General features: G+C 36.0%; 1 protein-coding gene across 1 annotated transcript in view; it reads right to left on the reverse strand.

The window, feature by feature from the left end:
- LAMA2 (laminin subunit alpha 2) overlaps nucleotides 1-9,617 on the reverse strand; it is a 621,727-nt gene extending 612,110 nt beyond the window's left edge. Inside the window, exon 1 of the mRNA XM_024122539.3 lies at nucleotides 9,305-9,617. Coding sequence (XP_023978307.1) covers nucleotides 9,305-9,422 — 118 coding nt within the window. The 5' untranslated portion in view covers nucleotides 9,423-9,617. The remainder of the gene's footprint in view (nucleotides 1-9,304) is intronic.
- Nucleotides 9,618-16,008: the final 6,391 nt, after the last annotated feature.

The raw sequence follows: 16,008 nt of genomic DNA on the forward strand, positions 1-16,008 counted from the left end.
TGTCGACTCAGGTTTTTGGTCTCAGTAAGAAAATACTTTCCATCTCCCAAGTTTATACTTCTTCTGCTATTCAAAGTTATCTTCAAAGCAGAGGAATGTATATGGAAATTGAAGACATAAAGAAATATGTTATAAAAAACAGACTTGTGGTTGCCAAGAGGGAGAGGGGTGGGGGAGAGATGGAGTGGGAGTTAGCAGATGCAAACTAGTATATATAGAATGGATGAATAACAAGGTTCTATTGTGTAGCACAGGGAACTATATTCAATAGCTGGTGATAAACCATAATGGAAAAGAATATAAAAAGAATGTATATATGTATAACTGAAGCATTTTGCTGTACAGCAGAATTTAACACAACATTGTAAATCAACTATACTTTAACTAAAAACAGAAGTATATGTTAATAAGAGTATTTTTGTAAGCTAAGCTATGAAGTTCAGAATAGTGAAATACTACAACACAAATTCCAATTAAAATTGAATTCATACATTTGTGTTTTCAAGTATATGAGCAAATACCTTCATAAACAACCTCAGCTGAGTTTGGTATACCACAGTATGGGAGAAAAAAAGTGCTGCTTTAAGCCAGAAGACACCATGACAATTTTTAGACTTAATTCATTTTTCTTGAGGCATTTTGAAAATTCACATTGATTGAGTCCCTAATAGATGCTCTATGTTTTATATACTCCTCACAACAAACCAATGAGATGAAGCAGCTACCTGAAATGACAATTGCACGACTTTGTGTTCTCCTTCATACTTTCAGCCTTATTCAGTAATTGAAAAAGGCATAGCAGGCAATAAGCCAGAAAACTGGGGTAGCTATACAGGCTTGTGGAAAAATATATCTGATGTGGCAAGCTCGACTAACCTTATTTCCTCTTTAGAATAGGACCTTATATGTTACAAGCAACTTAAAAAGAATTACCCTTAGAGTTTTAACAGTACAGCTACCAGACTGAAAAATATAATGATCCGATTTACAGTTTATTCTGTGGTCCACAATCATTTATCAAGGCAACTAGACTTCTCTGCAAATTCAGAATTCTGGAAATTTTTAGATTCCCTTATTCTATACTTTTGTTTATAAAACTGCAAATCTAATGATTTAAAAAAACAAATCACATTGGCACATACTAAATATATTAAATACTGTGAGAGTGTTAAACTATAAATGGTACACACATACACATCCTCTCAAAATCTAGGAGGTTTGCAAAATTTTCTCTCTTAACTGAGAGGTTCAACTTCAGATAGAACTCCTTAAATCTTTTTATGAAGATGCCAGTGTTCTACACTTTTTCAGAAGGAATTTTGAGATTCACTCTGCTCTGATTCTTAGGTGTATCTATTTTATTCTTGCTCTTTTCATTCACAGACATACACAGTGACTATGTTTTAAAGAATCTTTTGTGTAATAAATATCATTATGTTTCTAGCCTACTGAAGTAATTTCTGTAAGGTAACTCCAGAAAAGCCAATAATCAATTAATACTTTCTCACAGTCTAGTGCCCAATAATCCAAATCCTAAGAATTTAAAGACTAAAATTTGATGAATACTTTTAAATTTATGCATAGTTCTGAGTAATGTGTATGTGTATTTCTGCATAGTTTTAAGTAGTGTGTATGTGTGTTTAAATGAAAATGAGTTTTGAAGACTACACATTTTATTTTTCTTGTTCTTACATAATACCTAGTGAATCTCCAGTTTCAGATTAGACTACTAACATAACTTAGAAATGAAAATACGATTTTTGAGGTATTTTATAAAAGATAAGAAAGGATCTAAAACTCCAAAAGAGATGACAACTTAGGAATCATAAAATCAGGAGCAGGAACATATTCTAATTTCTAATTCTAAAACTAACATTGGAACTTGTGTTTGTCCTTGACAAATTTCTCCTTCTATAAAATGAGGATAATTATATTAACCTACTAAAAATTTTTGCTATGTAAATGAATGTGTTAACATTCACAATGCACTAGATACTATTCAACCAATCTAAAGCATCTGGCACTCAAGATGCAGTTAAACAAAGAGCCTCAGGAAATGGCACAGCCCAGTGGTCAGTTGAGAGGACTGTACAAGGAGAGACATAGTTAACATTGCACAAGGTGCCCTTCCCAAGTGCCAGGCATGAAATAGTTGCTCAGGTATTCATCATTCAGAATTTGCACAGATGAACTTGCTATTTGTATTAGATTAGTCCTGTTACAGAAAGCGAGTGTTATGAGTAATAAACCACTAATAGACTACCCTCTATGAACTTTTTCTAAATGTCATGTGCCAAATAGGATAAAGCTCCCATATTAAAATCCACATTCAAGATGACTGGAAATACACTATTTTTTATTCATATTATACATCTTTGGCAGGCAACCCCCTAGCTTTAACTCACCATGTAAGTTTAGATTATGTCTCAAAACGATCTTTAGATAGTTATTATCAGTGGCTTTTAATAAGAAGAAAGATTTAAGCAAAGTTTTGCCTTTCATATTTTCTAAACAGTTATATTTGTTAGAATCATCTCTTTGAAAACCATATTGTATTCACAATCAGGGTACTACAGGAGAAAAGAAGGAAGGGAGAGAAGAAAGGAATGAGGGAGGAAAGGACGGAGAGAAGGAGAGAGATTAGAGAGAGAGAAAGAGAGGAGGGAAGGAAGGGAGGGAGAGAAGCTATACAATTTTCTTCACTTAAGTTTGTTCTAAATGACAGAACTTAGGCCAAAATTGTGTTACTTTATTCCAAAGCTTACTACAAGACTTACAGAGACCCTTAAAGAAGCTATAAAAATCGAAACAGAGCGTAGAAAAAGTTTCTGATTGTAAAAATAGGTAACATTTCAAAGTCCATTTCATAAAAGAAGTCATCAGATCAATACATCATTGTGCCATTTTTAACAACAGTATCTAAACTTTAGCTCTGATGCTGAAATGAATAATAAAAAAGAGAACTCCAAGGTACACACATATCCACGTGGGATTGTGGATAATTTTTGTTTTAACGTGCACATTAGTTAAAAATACTCTAAGAAACCTATGCAATATTTCTAAGAACACTGGGACAAAATAAAAGGATATGTAGAAATTCCTTGCACTTGAGTAGTTTTGAGGTATTGATATTCTTTTAATCATGGAATGCAAGTGAGACGCCAACAGCAAAAAAAAGAAAAAGAAATTTTACGAAGACACATCTGAGCTTCCCAATGGTAAGACTGTTGAGGTGGAATACTCTGAAATGGAGTCACTTAAATATGCTCTATGAAGAAAAGGTTTGGGGCAGGAGATGAAATTAAAATAATCCTACATTTGTACTACTGGTCTAGTCCAACGGATTAGAGGCTGCTTGAGATGAAAAATATTATTATTTCATTCGTTCATTTAATTCTACTCAAAACTCTTCAATACCACCCATCTGACTTAGATTAAAAGGCAAAACCTTTACAATGATCTAGCCTCCCATTACTTCTCTGTCCCTTCTAATTGTGCCTTAGACCTTTATAAGCCTGTTCTCTGTGCCCAGACTACCCTTCAAGCTGATATCTGTATGAATCACTCCCACATCAGTTTCAAGTGTTTGCTCAAGTTTGACCTTCTCAATGAGGTCAACCTTTATCACTATTTAAAAATAGCAGCCATCCTTCACCCCTAGAACCCCTGACTCCTCTTACCCTGCTGTATTTGTCCAGAATCCATCACCCTCTACATTCTACACAGTATAGGTATTCATTATATTATTTATTCATTATATATTCATCATATTTCTGTCTCCTCAACTAGAATATAAACTCCATAAGAGCAGGGATACATGTGTGGGTTTTTTTGTTTTGTTTTTGGCTCTCTTTTACTCACTGAACATATTCGTTCATTAACCAATGAATGAATACACATAGGCCCAACCCCACCAATTTCCTGCTCAAATTCTGACCTTTGAACTCAGTCTTACCAATGGGTACAGCCCAGAATCTGTCTTCTTTCTGTCTGCCTGGCATACACTGAGCCTGGCATGAGTCTTGAGAACCATGTGCCAATCTGATGCCATCTTTCTCTAACCTCTACCTTGTTTTCTCATTCACTGCAACTAGGCTTCTGCCTTAGTTCCCGCTTAGCAACCCAATTCAAAGTTGTGACTCTACACAAATCCTAAACCCCAATCTTCTAGATTAGAAACTAAACAATTTAGCCATTGACAACATTTTCTTCCTGATCTTTTCCACTGGGTCTCCGGGTGCTAAATAAGGACCTACTGCAAACTAGACAGATGACCTGGAGTCACTTTTTTTTTTTTTTTATCCTCTTGGAAACATGACATGTTCCACCCACATGACAGAATCCTACTGGATAGCTAATGCTGACTGGACTCAAGTGTGCATTTGATACATCCTTTGGACTCTACAACTTAGACAGCTAGCCGCCCCACAAATCTTGTTATGCATAGGCTAGGTTGAAGTTAGTTTTCCCTATTCTGGACCCCACTAGAGCTCTATTCCTCCTCTTCCATTGTTGCCCACAATTGTAGTTCCATAATTCTAAAACATTATGAAAGAAGATATGAGACCTCATATAAAGTTTAAGTGAATTTCTTTTTATATTTCACTGCTAAATATATTTGGATTAAAAGAAAGAACAACGATTCAGTCTCAGAGGTCCACATTGAAAAGTCTAGCGCATTAGTCACTGTCAATGAATAAGCAGTATTTATTAAATGTATGAATAGAAAAATAGTGGCAATGATCTGCTTTAGATAAATGGGAATGGAGAAAATACTGGGATGTGAAATCTACCAAAAAGTTAAACTTTTTTGAGTAGTAGCTATTACAATATAATTCTAAGGTGTCAAAATTCCAAATACTACTTCAGAAATTCTTCTTATTTAAATAAATCCGTCCCATCAAAAAACAAATTCATGTTTTTCTTACAGCAGTCATATCTGGGTAGAACTCTTGGGATATCTATTTGAGCTGTTAAATAATTATATCTGAAGAAGGTGAAGAGTGTAGTTATTACAGTGAGGTGACAGTTATCCCATCTCTCAGGAGCTACAGTAACTTAAGTGTACTAAGAAAGAATCAGCAGAGCAGGCACAGTTCTTTCATAATCCCTAGCAACTCTTGATACAGATTCAGTTCATCACTCTGCATGAAATCTTAGAAGAAAAATATTTTAGGAAAAAGATATATCAGCAATTTGCATACATTGATATATATTTTTGAAATATAATATATAATGTATGTCATTTAAAAAAATTCTAACACATCCATAATATAATAGTCGATGTTGAATATGTTCTTATTCTTAGCCATACGTTTATCTATTATTAATCATTTTTACCAAACTAGTAGGCCAGTATGTAGTGAACAAGCCAACAAGTTACATGTGTAGCAAAAGAAAATATCAAAAAAAAAAAAATCAATTCCAGCTTTACTGCCACAATAAATCCCCTGAAAAGTTCTCTGGTAATTTATAAAGTGTTCTCACATTTTATAGCACGGGATGTTTTAGAACTGTGCAATTTATGGTGATGTGGAAGTTCCATATTAAATTTTTAAGTATTCTTGCCAAACGTGAGTGAGGATCGTCTCAAACATGTTTTTATTTTAAATCCCAGAAGACATTTAAAAACACATTTATATTCATTTAATACTTTCTTGACATTTTTTAAGAATTCAGAAGTTCAAATACAAGTATGCATTCTGAAAACAATAGAATGTAATACTAGAATCTTGGACTTGAAAAAGGACTGGAGACTTGATGAGTCTTAACTTCCTCTCTGTAGAGGCATTCAGTCCTAAATCATCTCTGACAAGCTGCACATCTGATCACTGCATGGACATTTCCAGAAGCTGGGTGCTCCAGCACAACCCAGTTATTTCTGAACAGCTCAGAATAGGGAAGGGAGAGGAGAGGGAAGAGGTTTCCTCCCATTTTATTTAACTCAAACATTCCTCTTTGTCACACTCTTCTATGGATCCAAGTTCAGGCTTTAGAAAGAATATTTTAGTCTCCCTTCCAAATAACAACTCTTCTAAAAATTCGAAGATATATCTTATGATTTCCTAAGTCTTTCTTTCTCCAAATTTAACAGTATTTACTTGGAATAATTCTCCTCTGAAAATCTTTTCAGACTTCTAACCATTCTACTCTCCCTTCTCTGAATTTACATCCATTTGTCAATGAAGCACCCAAATGTATATTAAACAAACCAACCTACCTGCTTCTGAGTTTTTTTAATAAAAGTGAGTTAATTTTTCTGTCACCATATCACACTATATGTTCATATTGAACTTGCTGCAATTCAGACTGCCTTTCTCATCCTGTCTTTGTACTCATTCCTGTACATATAAAGGAGAAAACAAATTTCCAGAAGAGAGCAAAATGAAATTAACATCTGGATACAAATAATAAAACCAACTCCATGTAGGTTCTATTCATGGACCAGGCTATAGAGACATTTATAGATTCCTGAATCTGATATTCACCAGCTTAGCTACCTGAATCAATTTTGGACCACCTGCAGTTGTCATATGCTTGGATTTTATTTTCCATCAAGCCATTACCAAGACAAATGAACATAAGGAAACCTCTGTCACAGCCCTAAAAAAAAGCTTCTTTCTGAATTGACCGTTATCCACCATGCAATAGTCTTTGGAAACTGTTTTCAATCAGTGGCAATTTACCTACTATTACATTTCCATTTCCACATATTATTTACACAGATGTGAGGAAAAGATTTTTTTCTGCTGCCTTGCTGAAAAACAGAACTACTTTGACTACATCATTTTCCTATTTTGTCAATCTTCAATTTAGTTAAGGAATTTCCTTGGAATATCTTTCTGGCTGAGTCAATGCTATTCATACTACAATTCAGTGTGTTCTAGAAACTACACAAGATTTCAAATAAAATAATTTTTAAAAAACCTGATTAAGTTTCTAACTTAGTTACAATATCTGAAAAAGTTTGCTTCGTGTCAACATTCTTAGTAAACTGGCACCATACTATAAGGGAAAACAGAACTCATTCTAAACAATTCTTGGTCAGGAAGGTCGGTGCTAGTATAACTGAAAAGAGAAAATTGATGACAGCCAAGAAAACACCTGTTCAATCAAACTCATATTCAATGATCTTCACTGAGAGCTTGCTTTAACAGAATGGCATTGAAAAGGAAACATGGCCTCAAAAATTAAATGGAAAGAAACTTTGGTACTATAAAAAGGGAACTTTAGCATAAAGTTCCTTATAAAGTTCCCTTTAGCATAAAGCAATACTAGAAGTGCTCTTAGTTGTTAAAAATTAAGTTATTATCATTTGCATGAACTTAAGAGACAGCTACTCCAAGCCCCAGGTTTTAAATTTGTCCAACAGTAATAAATAATGGCTGGAGGTGAAATAATCTCACGTACATAAGGCATTTTAAAATTATAAAGCACTATCCAAATTTAAGGCATTATGAAATATATTTTATGTAGACTTTTAATATTAACAGGTTTTAACCATTTATCCAGTCTCTAAACATACTGCAAATAATCTATAAAATACACAATAATTGATGTTAGAATGCAGAATACAGCAGTGTATAGTAGACTCTGTGCTATAGTTATTTTGCATAGAATTCCTTATTGTGTATAACGTTCAAGTTATCTCTCAACAGAATGGCAGTATAAATTCTCCCTTCTGAATTCACTTCATCTTGTGCCTGGACCATAGAAATCGGAGGTAATTTTACCTCAGATAAACCTGGGGAGGGGAGATGGGAAGGGGGAGAGAATAAGAGAAAAGGGGGATGGGGAGCACACTATGGAAAATTGTCAGGAACCCACTTGATCCCTACTCTGCATGCTCTGAGCTTCTGCCCACTCCAAGTGAACAGAGGATTGGTGATCTTGGTCTCTTCACTCCCAGCTGCCTAACAGTATTAAAGTATTATGTATTGTTAAAACATATCACATAATTAAGTAAATATTTAAAAGTAGTATTTTTAAAAACCAGCTGCCAAAGATATTCTCAAACTCACTCTCATAAATTCTATTCATTAAGCCACGTTGACCCCATTTTACTTCTCAAAGAAGGAAAAGCAAAAATAGAAGGAAAAAAGTTTATAGTGAACTTAAGGTCACTTTCATTCTAGGAATTTTAATCAAGAGGTTATTATTATAGCAAGGCGCTTAGAGTGCTTTTTCTACTCCTTTTAAAATAAAATAGTAATGTTAGACATGCTATATTACAAGCAGAAAACCTGTCAGAACTGTTAGACATAGCTTTATTCCAGTTAACTAAAAGAGGGATAAGTATATTTCAAAATTTTGGCAGATTCAGCCTCATCAAAACTGTCAAAAGCACTAATCTCCAGGTTTTGTACTCTTAGGGTAAATATTTTGATATCTGAAACCAAACCTTAAATATTTCTTAATTTTTAAAATTTGATACATGTTCTCTAACTTACAGAAAAGATTTCTGAAATTTTGTATTATAAATTATTTTTTTAAACGCTGCACATGTGCTTCTTTTAAAATTCATGATCATAAAGTAACTCTTCAAAGTCTCCCAAGAGTTCCAGAAATGATATGCATATAAACATTAAGGCGCTCTGAGGAGTATAATTTGAGTTACATTAAGTGCAGCTGTTTTCCGAAGTCCCGTGAAGGATATATCTGGTCACTGTGGTCTTAATTAAAATACAAATAACATAGAGGTCTCATGTGTATTTAAGCAAGCGGAGACATTTCACTATAACAAAATAGGATACCTAAAATAGGATGTGGGTAAAGAAAAGGTGAGGCTGGAAGCAACACTGCCATGAAAGAAAAAATCCACATGCTTAACGCCTTTACAAACCCCGTTCAAAGAGTTGGAAACAAAGTCCTTAAAAAAAAGATGTATCAGCTGCCCTCACTTAAGTTCCAAGACTAATCACAGACTGGGAAAGCTCTCTATGTAGGGATGGAATCTAATTGGGAGAAACTTTTAAAAAACATTTAATTGGTTAAAAGTTTGCCTCTTGGAGAGATTTAGGAAATCAATTTGCAGGATGTATAGTGATAGCAAGTCCGCTTAGAAACGAATGAAACATGAAAAGCGCTTCGTGTTCTTTTGGGGGAGGGAGGCAGTTCCCCCTACGCCGTGAACTCAGGGAGTTGAAAGTGAACTTGCATCAAGCTTAGCCGCTCTTGCCCCAAAGCGCACTCCTCAAGGGCAAAGCAAGAAAGCGGTCCCTCGCCTGCAACTGTGAGAAGGGACCCGTGAGGGGCCGCGGGCCCCGGCAAAGGGTGTCACCTGGAGCCCGTGCCTCGACTGTACCTCTTTGCTGATGCGCCGGTGGCTGCCGCCGCTGCTGCTGCTGCGGACGCTGCGCCTGGCCGCCCCCGAGGCCTCCGCTGAGCAGCAGGACCAGGAGGACCCCGGCGCCTCCAGGCATTGCGGCGGCCCGAGCAGATCCACTTCTCAGGAGCCGGCGTCGCTGCCGCCCTCTGCCCTGGCCAGAGCTTGTGAGCCGAATGAGCCGCAGCTGCTGGGTAAGGGAAAGAGACAGCCCCCGCCGGCCTCGGCTCGGCCGGCGCCGGAGGGTGGGGGGAGAAAGAGGACACTCCCCCTCCCTCCCCTTTCCCGGGCCCTCGCCCCACGGACGTCCCGGCCCAGGCCCTTAAAGGGTCCTCCGTGAAAAAGGCCTTTCCTACGGCGGTCCTTCCCTCTGAGAAGGGATTGGCTTGATCTGTTAGCTGAACTTAACTTTAAGTTAACTTAACTATAACTTAAGTTAAAGAAAGTAATTGATATGAGAGCAGTTTGTGATCTTTAAAATCCCTCCACATAGAAGGCATTACTTGTGGGAAATCTGCACAGCTAGGGTCTTTACCGAAGCTGAGTAGATTACCTCCTGAGAAAGGCCTGGCAGAGCTGTGTGCGAGCGCTGTGGATCCAGGTGATCCACGTTGGTGGTAAGACTATCCAAAGGCCCCGTTGACTGCGAAGTTACCAGGAGGCAGAAAGTGGCCCCCGGGATGCTGCAATCAGGCCAGGAGACTTACTGCTTGGTAGACTGCTGGCAAGGCAGCAAAGGGAGGACAAAATAAAACAAGCCCCCTTCATCCACTGCAATGTTTATGAACAATATAAAGGTAAAAATTAAGGTTTTCCGTGCAGTCAGGAAACATTAAAGAGGATAAAAGGTCTTTTCATTTGTTTCCCTTCAGACTCAAAATTTCATGTTTCCATGAAACAGAATTTAACTCAACAGAATTTCTGCAAGTTTTTCTAACACCCCATGTTCAGATGACAGTTCCTTACTAGTTTTTTGTTTCTTTGTTTGTTTTTTTATGGTCTGTGGTTCTCATAAGGTTTGTAACAGCTCCTTACTGGGGTTTTATGAGAATTGCAGGATGTCTTTTGGTGTACTCAGCGACTAGGGGTACTACTGGCATCAGTATACAGTGAGGTCAGAGAGCTAGTTGTCCCACAATGGGTGGGACAGTCCCACACCATAAATTGTCCCCCATGCAGGTCTGAAAGGGCCGCTGGACATTCATGCAGGTAAAAACCCTTGCATTATATTTGAAGCCCAATTTAAGTCTGTTTTGCACTCAAGCAAAATTTTTCACACAGTTTTTATTTTCCTGGATGCATCTATTATGTAAATTGAGGAAAGAATATGTCTGTGTTTTTTAACCTTATGAGGATTTGTTTAACCATTTCAGAAAATCACATAACTGATAACAGTTCTGCTCATGGTAGTGACTACGGGACAATAACAATACCCCACCTGTCACATTGATGGTGACTCTGGGAATAGGTTCATGCTTCTGTTTCATTTTGCCTGCTAAGGTAGTTTTACCCAAACATTTACACATTGAAATACATATTGTTTTATATAGATAACTTTTTTCCCCTTTATTTTATACTTAAGATTTTACATTGATTTTTTAAAAATATTATATTGAAGTTAGGTGATATTATCTATGGATTTCCTTTCACTAAAATAAAGGAGGTATTGTTCCTAATAGGATTGATTGAGACCCATTGGCCCAATGGTACTGAAGTGAATGAATATCCCTCAATATTACCCATCTTTCCGAGTTTTATTAATATTAGTACTAGGAAACTGTAAAATCAATTTTTCTTTATTGTAGAAGCAAAATGGAAAATGGCCCACACCTTGAGAATAAGACTGTGATCTCTGCTGTCAACTTTACTTGTTTGATTCAACACAGGGAAAAAAATACAAAATTATTTAACCAAAATTAAGATACAAAACCAGTACTATTAGAGCTATAATTTTTTTCAAATAAACCTAATTGAGGTACAATTTACACAAAATAAATGCATCCATTTGATATGTTTAAAAATGTAAACAACCATTTGACAACTACTCAATTAATACAGCCTATTTCTATCATTCCCCCAAAGTTTTCTTTTCTGCCCTTTTGCAATAATTTCCCCAACCAGCATCCCTAGAAACAGGCAACCACTGATCTGATTTCTGTCACTATAGATTATTTTAGCTCTTCACAAATTTTATATAAATGGGATAATAAAATAATAATCTTTTGTGTCTGTTTTTTTCACTCAGTACAGTGTTCTGGAGGTATAGCCGTGTTGTTACTTTATGTCAGTAGTGTTTTCCTTTTCATTGCTGTATAGTATTCTGTTGTATGGATATATCAAAATTTGTTTATACATTTACCTGTTGAAGTACATTTGGACTGTTCCAGTTTTGAGCTATTAAATATAAAGCTGCTATGAACATTTGAATACAGAATTTGTGTGGACATATGCTTATATTCCTCAATTCCTGAGAGTGATATTATCGGGGGTTTTGGTAGGTATATAATTGAAGTTATGAAACTGTTTTACAGTATGGCTGTATCATTTTAAATTCCTCCAGTAGTATATGAGAGTCCCAGATTATCTGCATTTTTGCCAACACCAATAATTAAAATTATTTAATTTTAGTGACTAGTATCTCACTGGCCTTGTCATGTGCATTTCTCTGGTAATGCTGAAAATGTTTTCAGGGCTTACTGGGCATTCCTATGACTTTCTTTTGTGAAATGTCTATTCAGATCTTTTGTTCATTTTTCTAATTGTTTAATTTGCCATACTATTATTAAGTGATAAGATTTAAATATAAATTCAGGAGAAAAGTCCTTTGTCAAATATATTTAATGTAGTGCATATTGTTCTCAGTATGTGGCTTGACTTTTCAATTTCTCGACTACTGTTGGAGGAGGTCATCGGGAGGAGATGACAGCCAGTTGAACCAGGCAATTGGAGGCTCCTCTCCCCCTTCCCTATCCTTGGAAAGTGCATTAATGCTGCCTGCCTTCCCTCCACTAGAAGTGGCCTCTAGGACACACCCTTGAAACAGTAATGTGTTGTTGAGATCATCTGGACGGTATATGTGACTGAAGCCAACTAAGGCTTCCATATAAACTTTAAGATTCCAGCAGGCTGGTATGGAGATCTATGCATCTTGCAGCTGCACAAGACAAGCCTCCCCTGCTTATTAAATCTGCCACCTACAAATCCTCAGTGGTTTGCCTCTTCCGTCTCCTCTTGCCCTCCATGTACTGGGGCCAGTTTGTGAGGCTACAACTGCTTTAGCAGAAGTAGTTAATTGTAAATTCCATTTATTAAGCCTTTTCATTTATGCTTAATAGTTTTTGTGTCCCATTTCAGAAATCTTTGCTTTCTCTATTTTTCCCTAGGAATTTTATAGTCTTGGGTTTATGATTTATTAGTGTTTGCTATGAAGTAAATGCCTTAGGTCAGGGATTTTTTTTTTTTAATGCAGATATCCATTCATTTTAGTACTGTTTGTTGAGAGAATTATTATTTTCCCATCTGATTACCTTGGCCCTTTTTTTAGAAGTCAATTGATCAAATGTGGGTCTAATTTTAGACTCTTTTCATATATCCAAATATATATATATGATAGTTTATGCCAATATCATAGTCTTTATTAGTGTAGCTTTTTTTTTTTTTTCCAGTATGCGAGCCTCTCACTGCTGTGGCCTCTCCCGTTGCGGAGCACAGGCTCTGGACGCGCAGGCTCAGTGGCCATGGCTCATGGGCCCAGCCGCTCTGCGGCATGTGGGATCCTCCCTGACCGGGGCACGAACCTGTGTCCCCTGCCTCGGCAGGCGGACTCTCAACCACTGCGCCACCAGGGAAGCCTTATTAGTGTAGCTTTATAGAAACCTCGAAGTTAAGTAATGTAAATCCTACATTTTTGTTTTACAAACAAAACAACTCTTTTGTCTATTCTAGGTCCTTTGCATTTCCATACAATTATTAAAGTCAGCTTGTCAATTTCCATCCCCAAAAAATTGTGTCGTAGGGAGTTCGATGGCAATTGAGTGGAATCTATAGCTAAATTTGGAAGGAAATTGATATTTTAGCAATACTGTGCCTTCCAATCCAATGAATATAGCATGTTTCCATTTATTCACATCTTCAGTATTATAAGCAGTGCTTTTTAGTTTTCAATTTATGTCTTCAACATACTTCCTAAAATTCATGTTTTTGGATGCTATCGTAAGCAGTATTTTTAAATTTAATTTTTCATACTAATGGTAATACAAGTGATTTTGGTTATATACATTGGATCCAGCAAAATTGTTAAAATAACTGCAAGTAGCTTATATGTAGATGCCTTAGAATACCTCATGTACAGGATCTCCAAAATAAAAGCAATTTTCCTTCTTCCTTTTCAATCTGTAGATCTTTTATATTTTTTCCTTGCCATATTGCCCTGGATGTGACCTCCAGTAAAAAGTTGAATAAAGTGTTGAGAGTAGATGTTTTTTGCCTTATTTCTGATCAGAGGGGAAAGCAGTCATTCATTCACCATTATGGTGATGGTTATTGGTTTTCAGTAGGTGCTTGTTATGAAGTTGAAGGAAATTCCACTCTTCTACTGAAAGTTTTTGTGACAAAAGAGTATTAAATTTGGGCAATGGTTTTCTGCATCTATTTAAATAAACATTTTTCTCTATTTGGTGAATTACAGTAACTGATTTTTCAATGTTAATCAAACTCACAGTCCTGGCATAAACCCCAATTTGTCATGAGAGATTATCCCTATTATATGTTGCTGGTTTCGATTTACTAGTATTTGATTAAGTATTTTTATGTCTGTGTTCATGAGGGTTATTAGTCTATAGTAATTTTTCTTGTAATATTTATATCTGGTTTTGGTATCAGAGTAATGCTGGCCTTATATAATTAGTTGGAATATCATCCTTCCTGAAAGAGTTTGTATAGAATTTATACAATTTCTTCCCTAAGTGTTTTATAGAGCATACTAGTGAAACCATCTGAGTCCACACTTCTTTTTTTTGAAGATTTTTTTTGTTACAAATTCTGTGTTTTATGTAAGTATAGAATGATTCAAATTTTCTGTTTTATCTTGAATCAGTTTTGATAATTTGTATCTTTTAAGTAATGTATCTATTTGGCTAAGTTGTCAAATTTATTGGCATAAATTATTTGTAATATTTCTTTATTATCTTTTTAATGTCTATGTAATCTGTAGTAAATGACACCTTTTTCCCGATATTGGTAATTTGCGCCTCTATTTTTTTTTAAATAAATTTATTTATTTATTTTTGGCTGCATTGGGTGTTGATTGCTGCACGTGGGCTTTCTCTAGTTGTGGCAAGTGGGAGCTGCTCTTTGTTGCGGTGCATGGGCTTCTTATCACGGTGGCTTCTCTTGTTGCGGAGCATGGGTTCTCGGCGGGTGGGCTTTAGTAGTTGTGGCATGTGGGCTCAGTAGTTGTGGCTTGCAGGCTCTAGAGCGCAGGCTCAGTAGTTGTGACGCACGGGCTTAGTTGCTCCGCGGCATGTGGGATCTTCCCAGACCAGGGCTAGAGCCTGTGTCCCCTGAATTGGCAGGCGGATTCTTAACCACTGAGCCACCAGGGAAGTCCCTCCTCTATTTTTTTTATATCAGCCTTTTTTCATAGAGGCTTGTCAATTTTATTCATTCTTTCAAAGAATCAACTTTTGGTTTCAGTGATTTTTTTTTATTGTTTGTCAATTTTCTGTTTCATTCGTTTTCCCTTGTATCTTTAAATTTTCCTTCCTTCTATTTATTTTAGGTTTCCTTCAGTTTTCTTTTTAGCTTCTTATGGTGGAAACTTAGATCACTAATTATAGACCTTTCTTCTTATATAACTTATATCACTATTATAACTTTATATTAATATTTATTAAAAGACTCTTAAAGCTCTGAATTTTTCTCTAAGTAAAGTCTTAGCTACAAATAACAAATTTGGAATTTAAAAATTTTTTAATTCAATTCAAAATATTTTTTTTAATTTCTTTTGTGATTTCTTCTTTGACATATGTGTTATTTCGAAGTGTGTTGTTGCTATGGTCTCAATGTTTGTATCTCCCCAAGATTTATATGTTGAAATTCTAATGCCTAATATGATGGTATTAGGAGGTGAGGCCCTTGCAATGTGATCAGGTCATGAGGATTGAGCCTCATGAATAGGATCAGTACCCTTATGAAAGAGACTTGAGAGCTCCCTTGCCCCGCTTTCACCATGTGAGGACACAACAAAAAGACCTGGAAGCAGATCCTCACCAGACACCAAATGTGCTGACACCTTGATCTTGTACTTCTCAGTCTCCAAAACTGTGAGAAATAAATGTCTGTTCTTTATAAGCTACCCAGTCTATGATATTTTGTTATAGCAGCTGAAATGGATTAAGACAGTTGTTAATATCCAATTTTTGGAGGCCTTTCTAGATATTTTATTGTCATTAATTTATAGTTTCAGTCTGTTATGGTCAGAGATTATATTTAGATACTTTTAAATATATTGAGACTTGTTCTTAATTTTAGCACATTGTCTATCTTAATGAATGTTCCATATTCAGTTGAAAACAATGGCATTCTGCTGTTCTGGGGTGGAAAGTTCTATAAAGGTTAATTAGGTCAAACTGGTTGATAGTGGGTTTTTTTATACTTATTCATTTGCTTTTTGGTCTATCAAT

This window comes from Physeter macrocephalus, chromosome 10, assembly GCF_002837175.3.
Source record: "Physeter macrocephalus isolate SW-GA chromosome 10, ASM283717v5, whole genome shotgun sequence".
Taxonomy (NCBI): Eukaryota; Metazoa; Chordata; class Mammalia; order Artiodactyla; family Physeteridae; genus Physeter; species Physeter macrocephalus.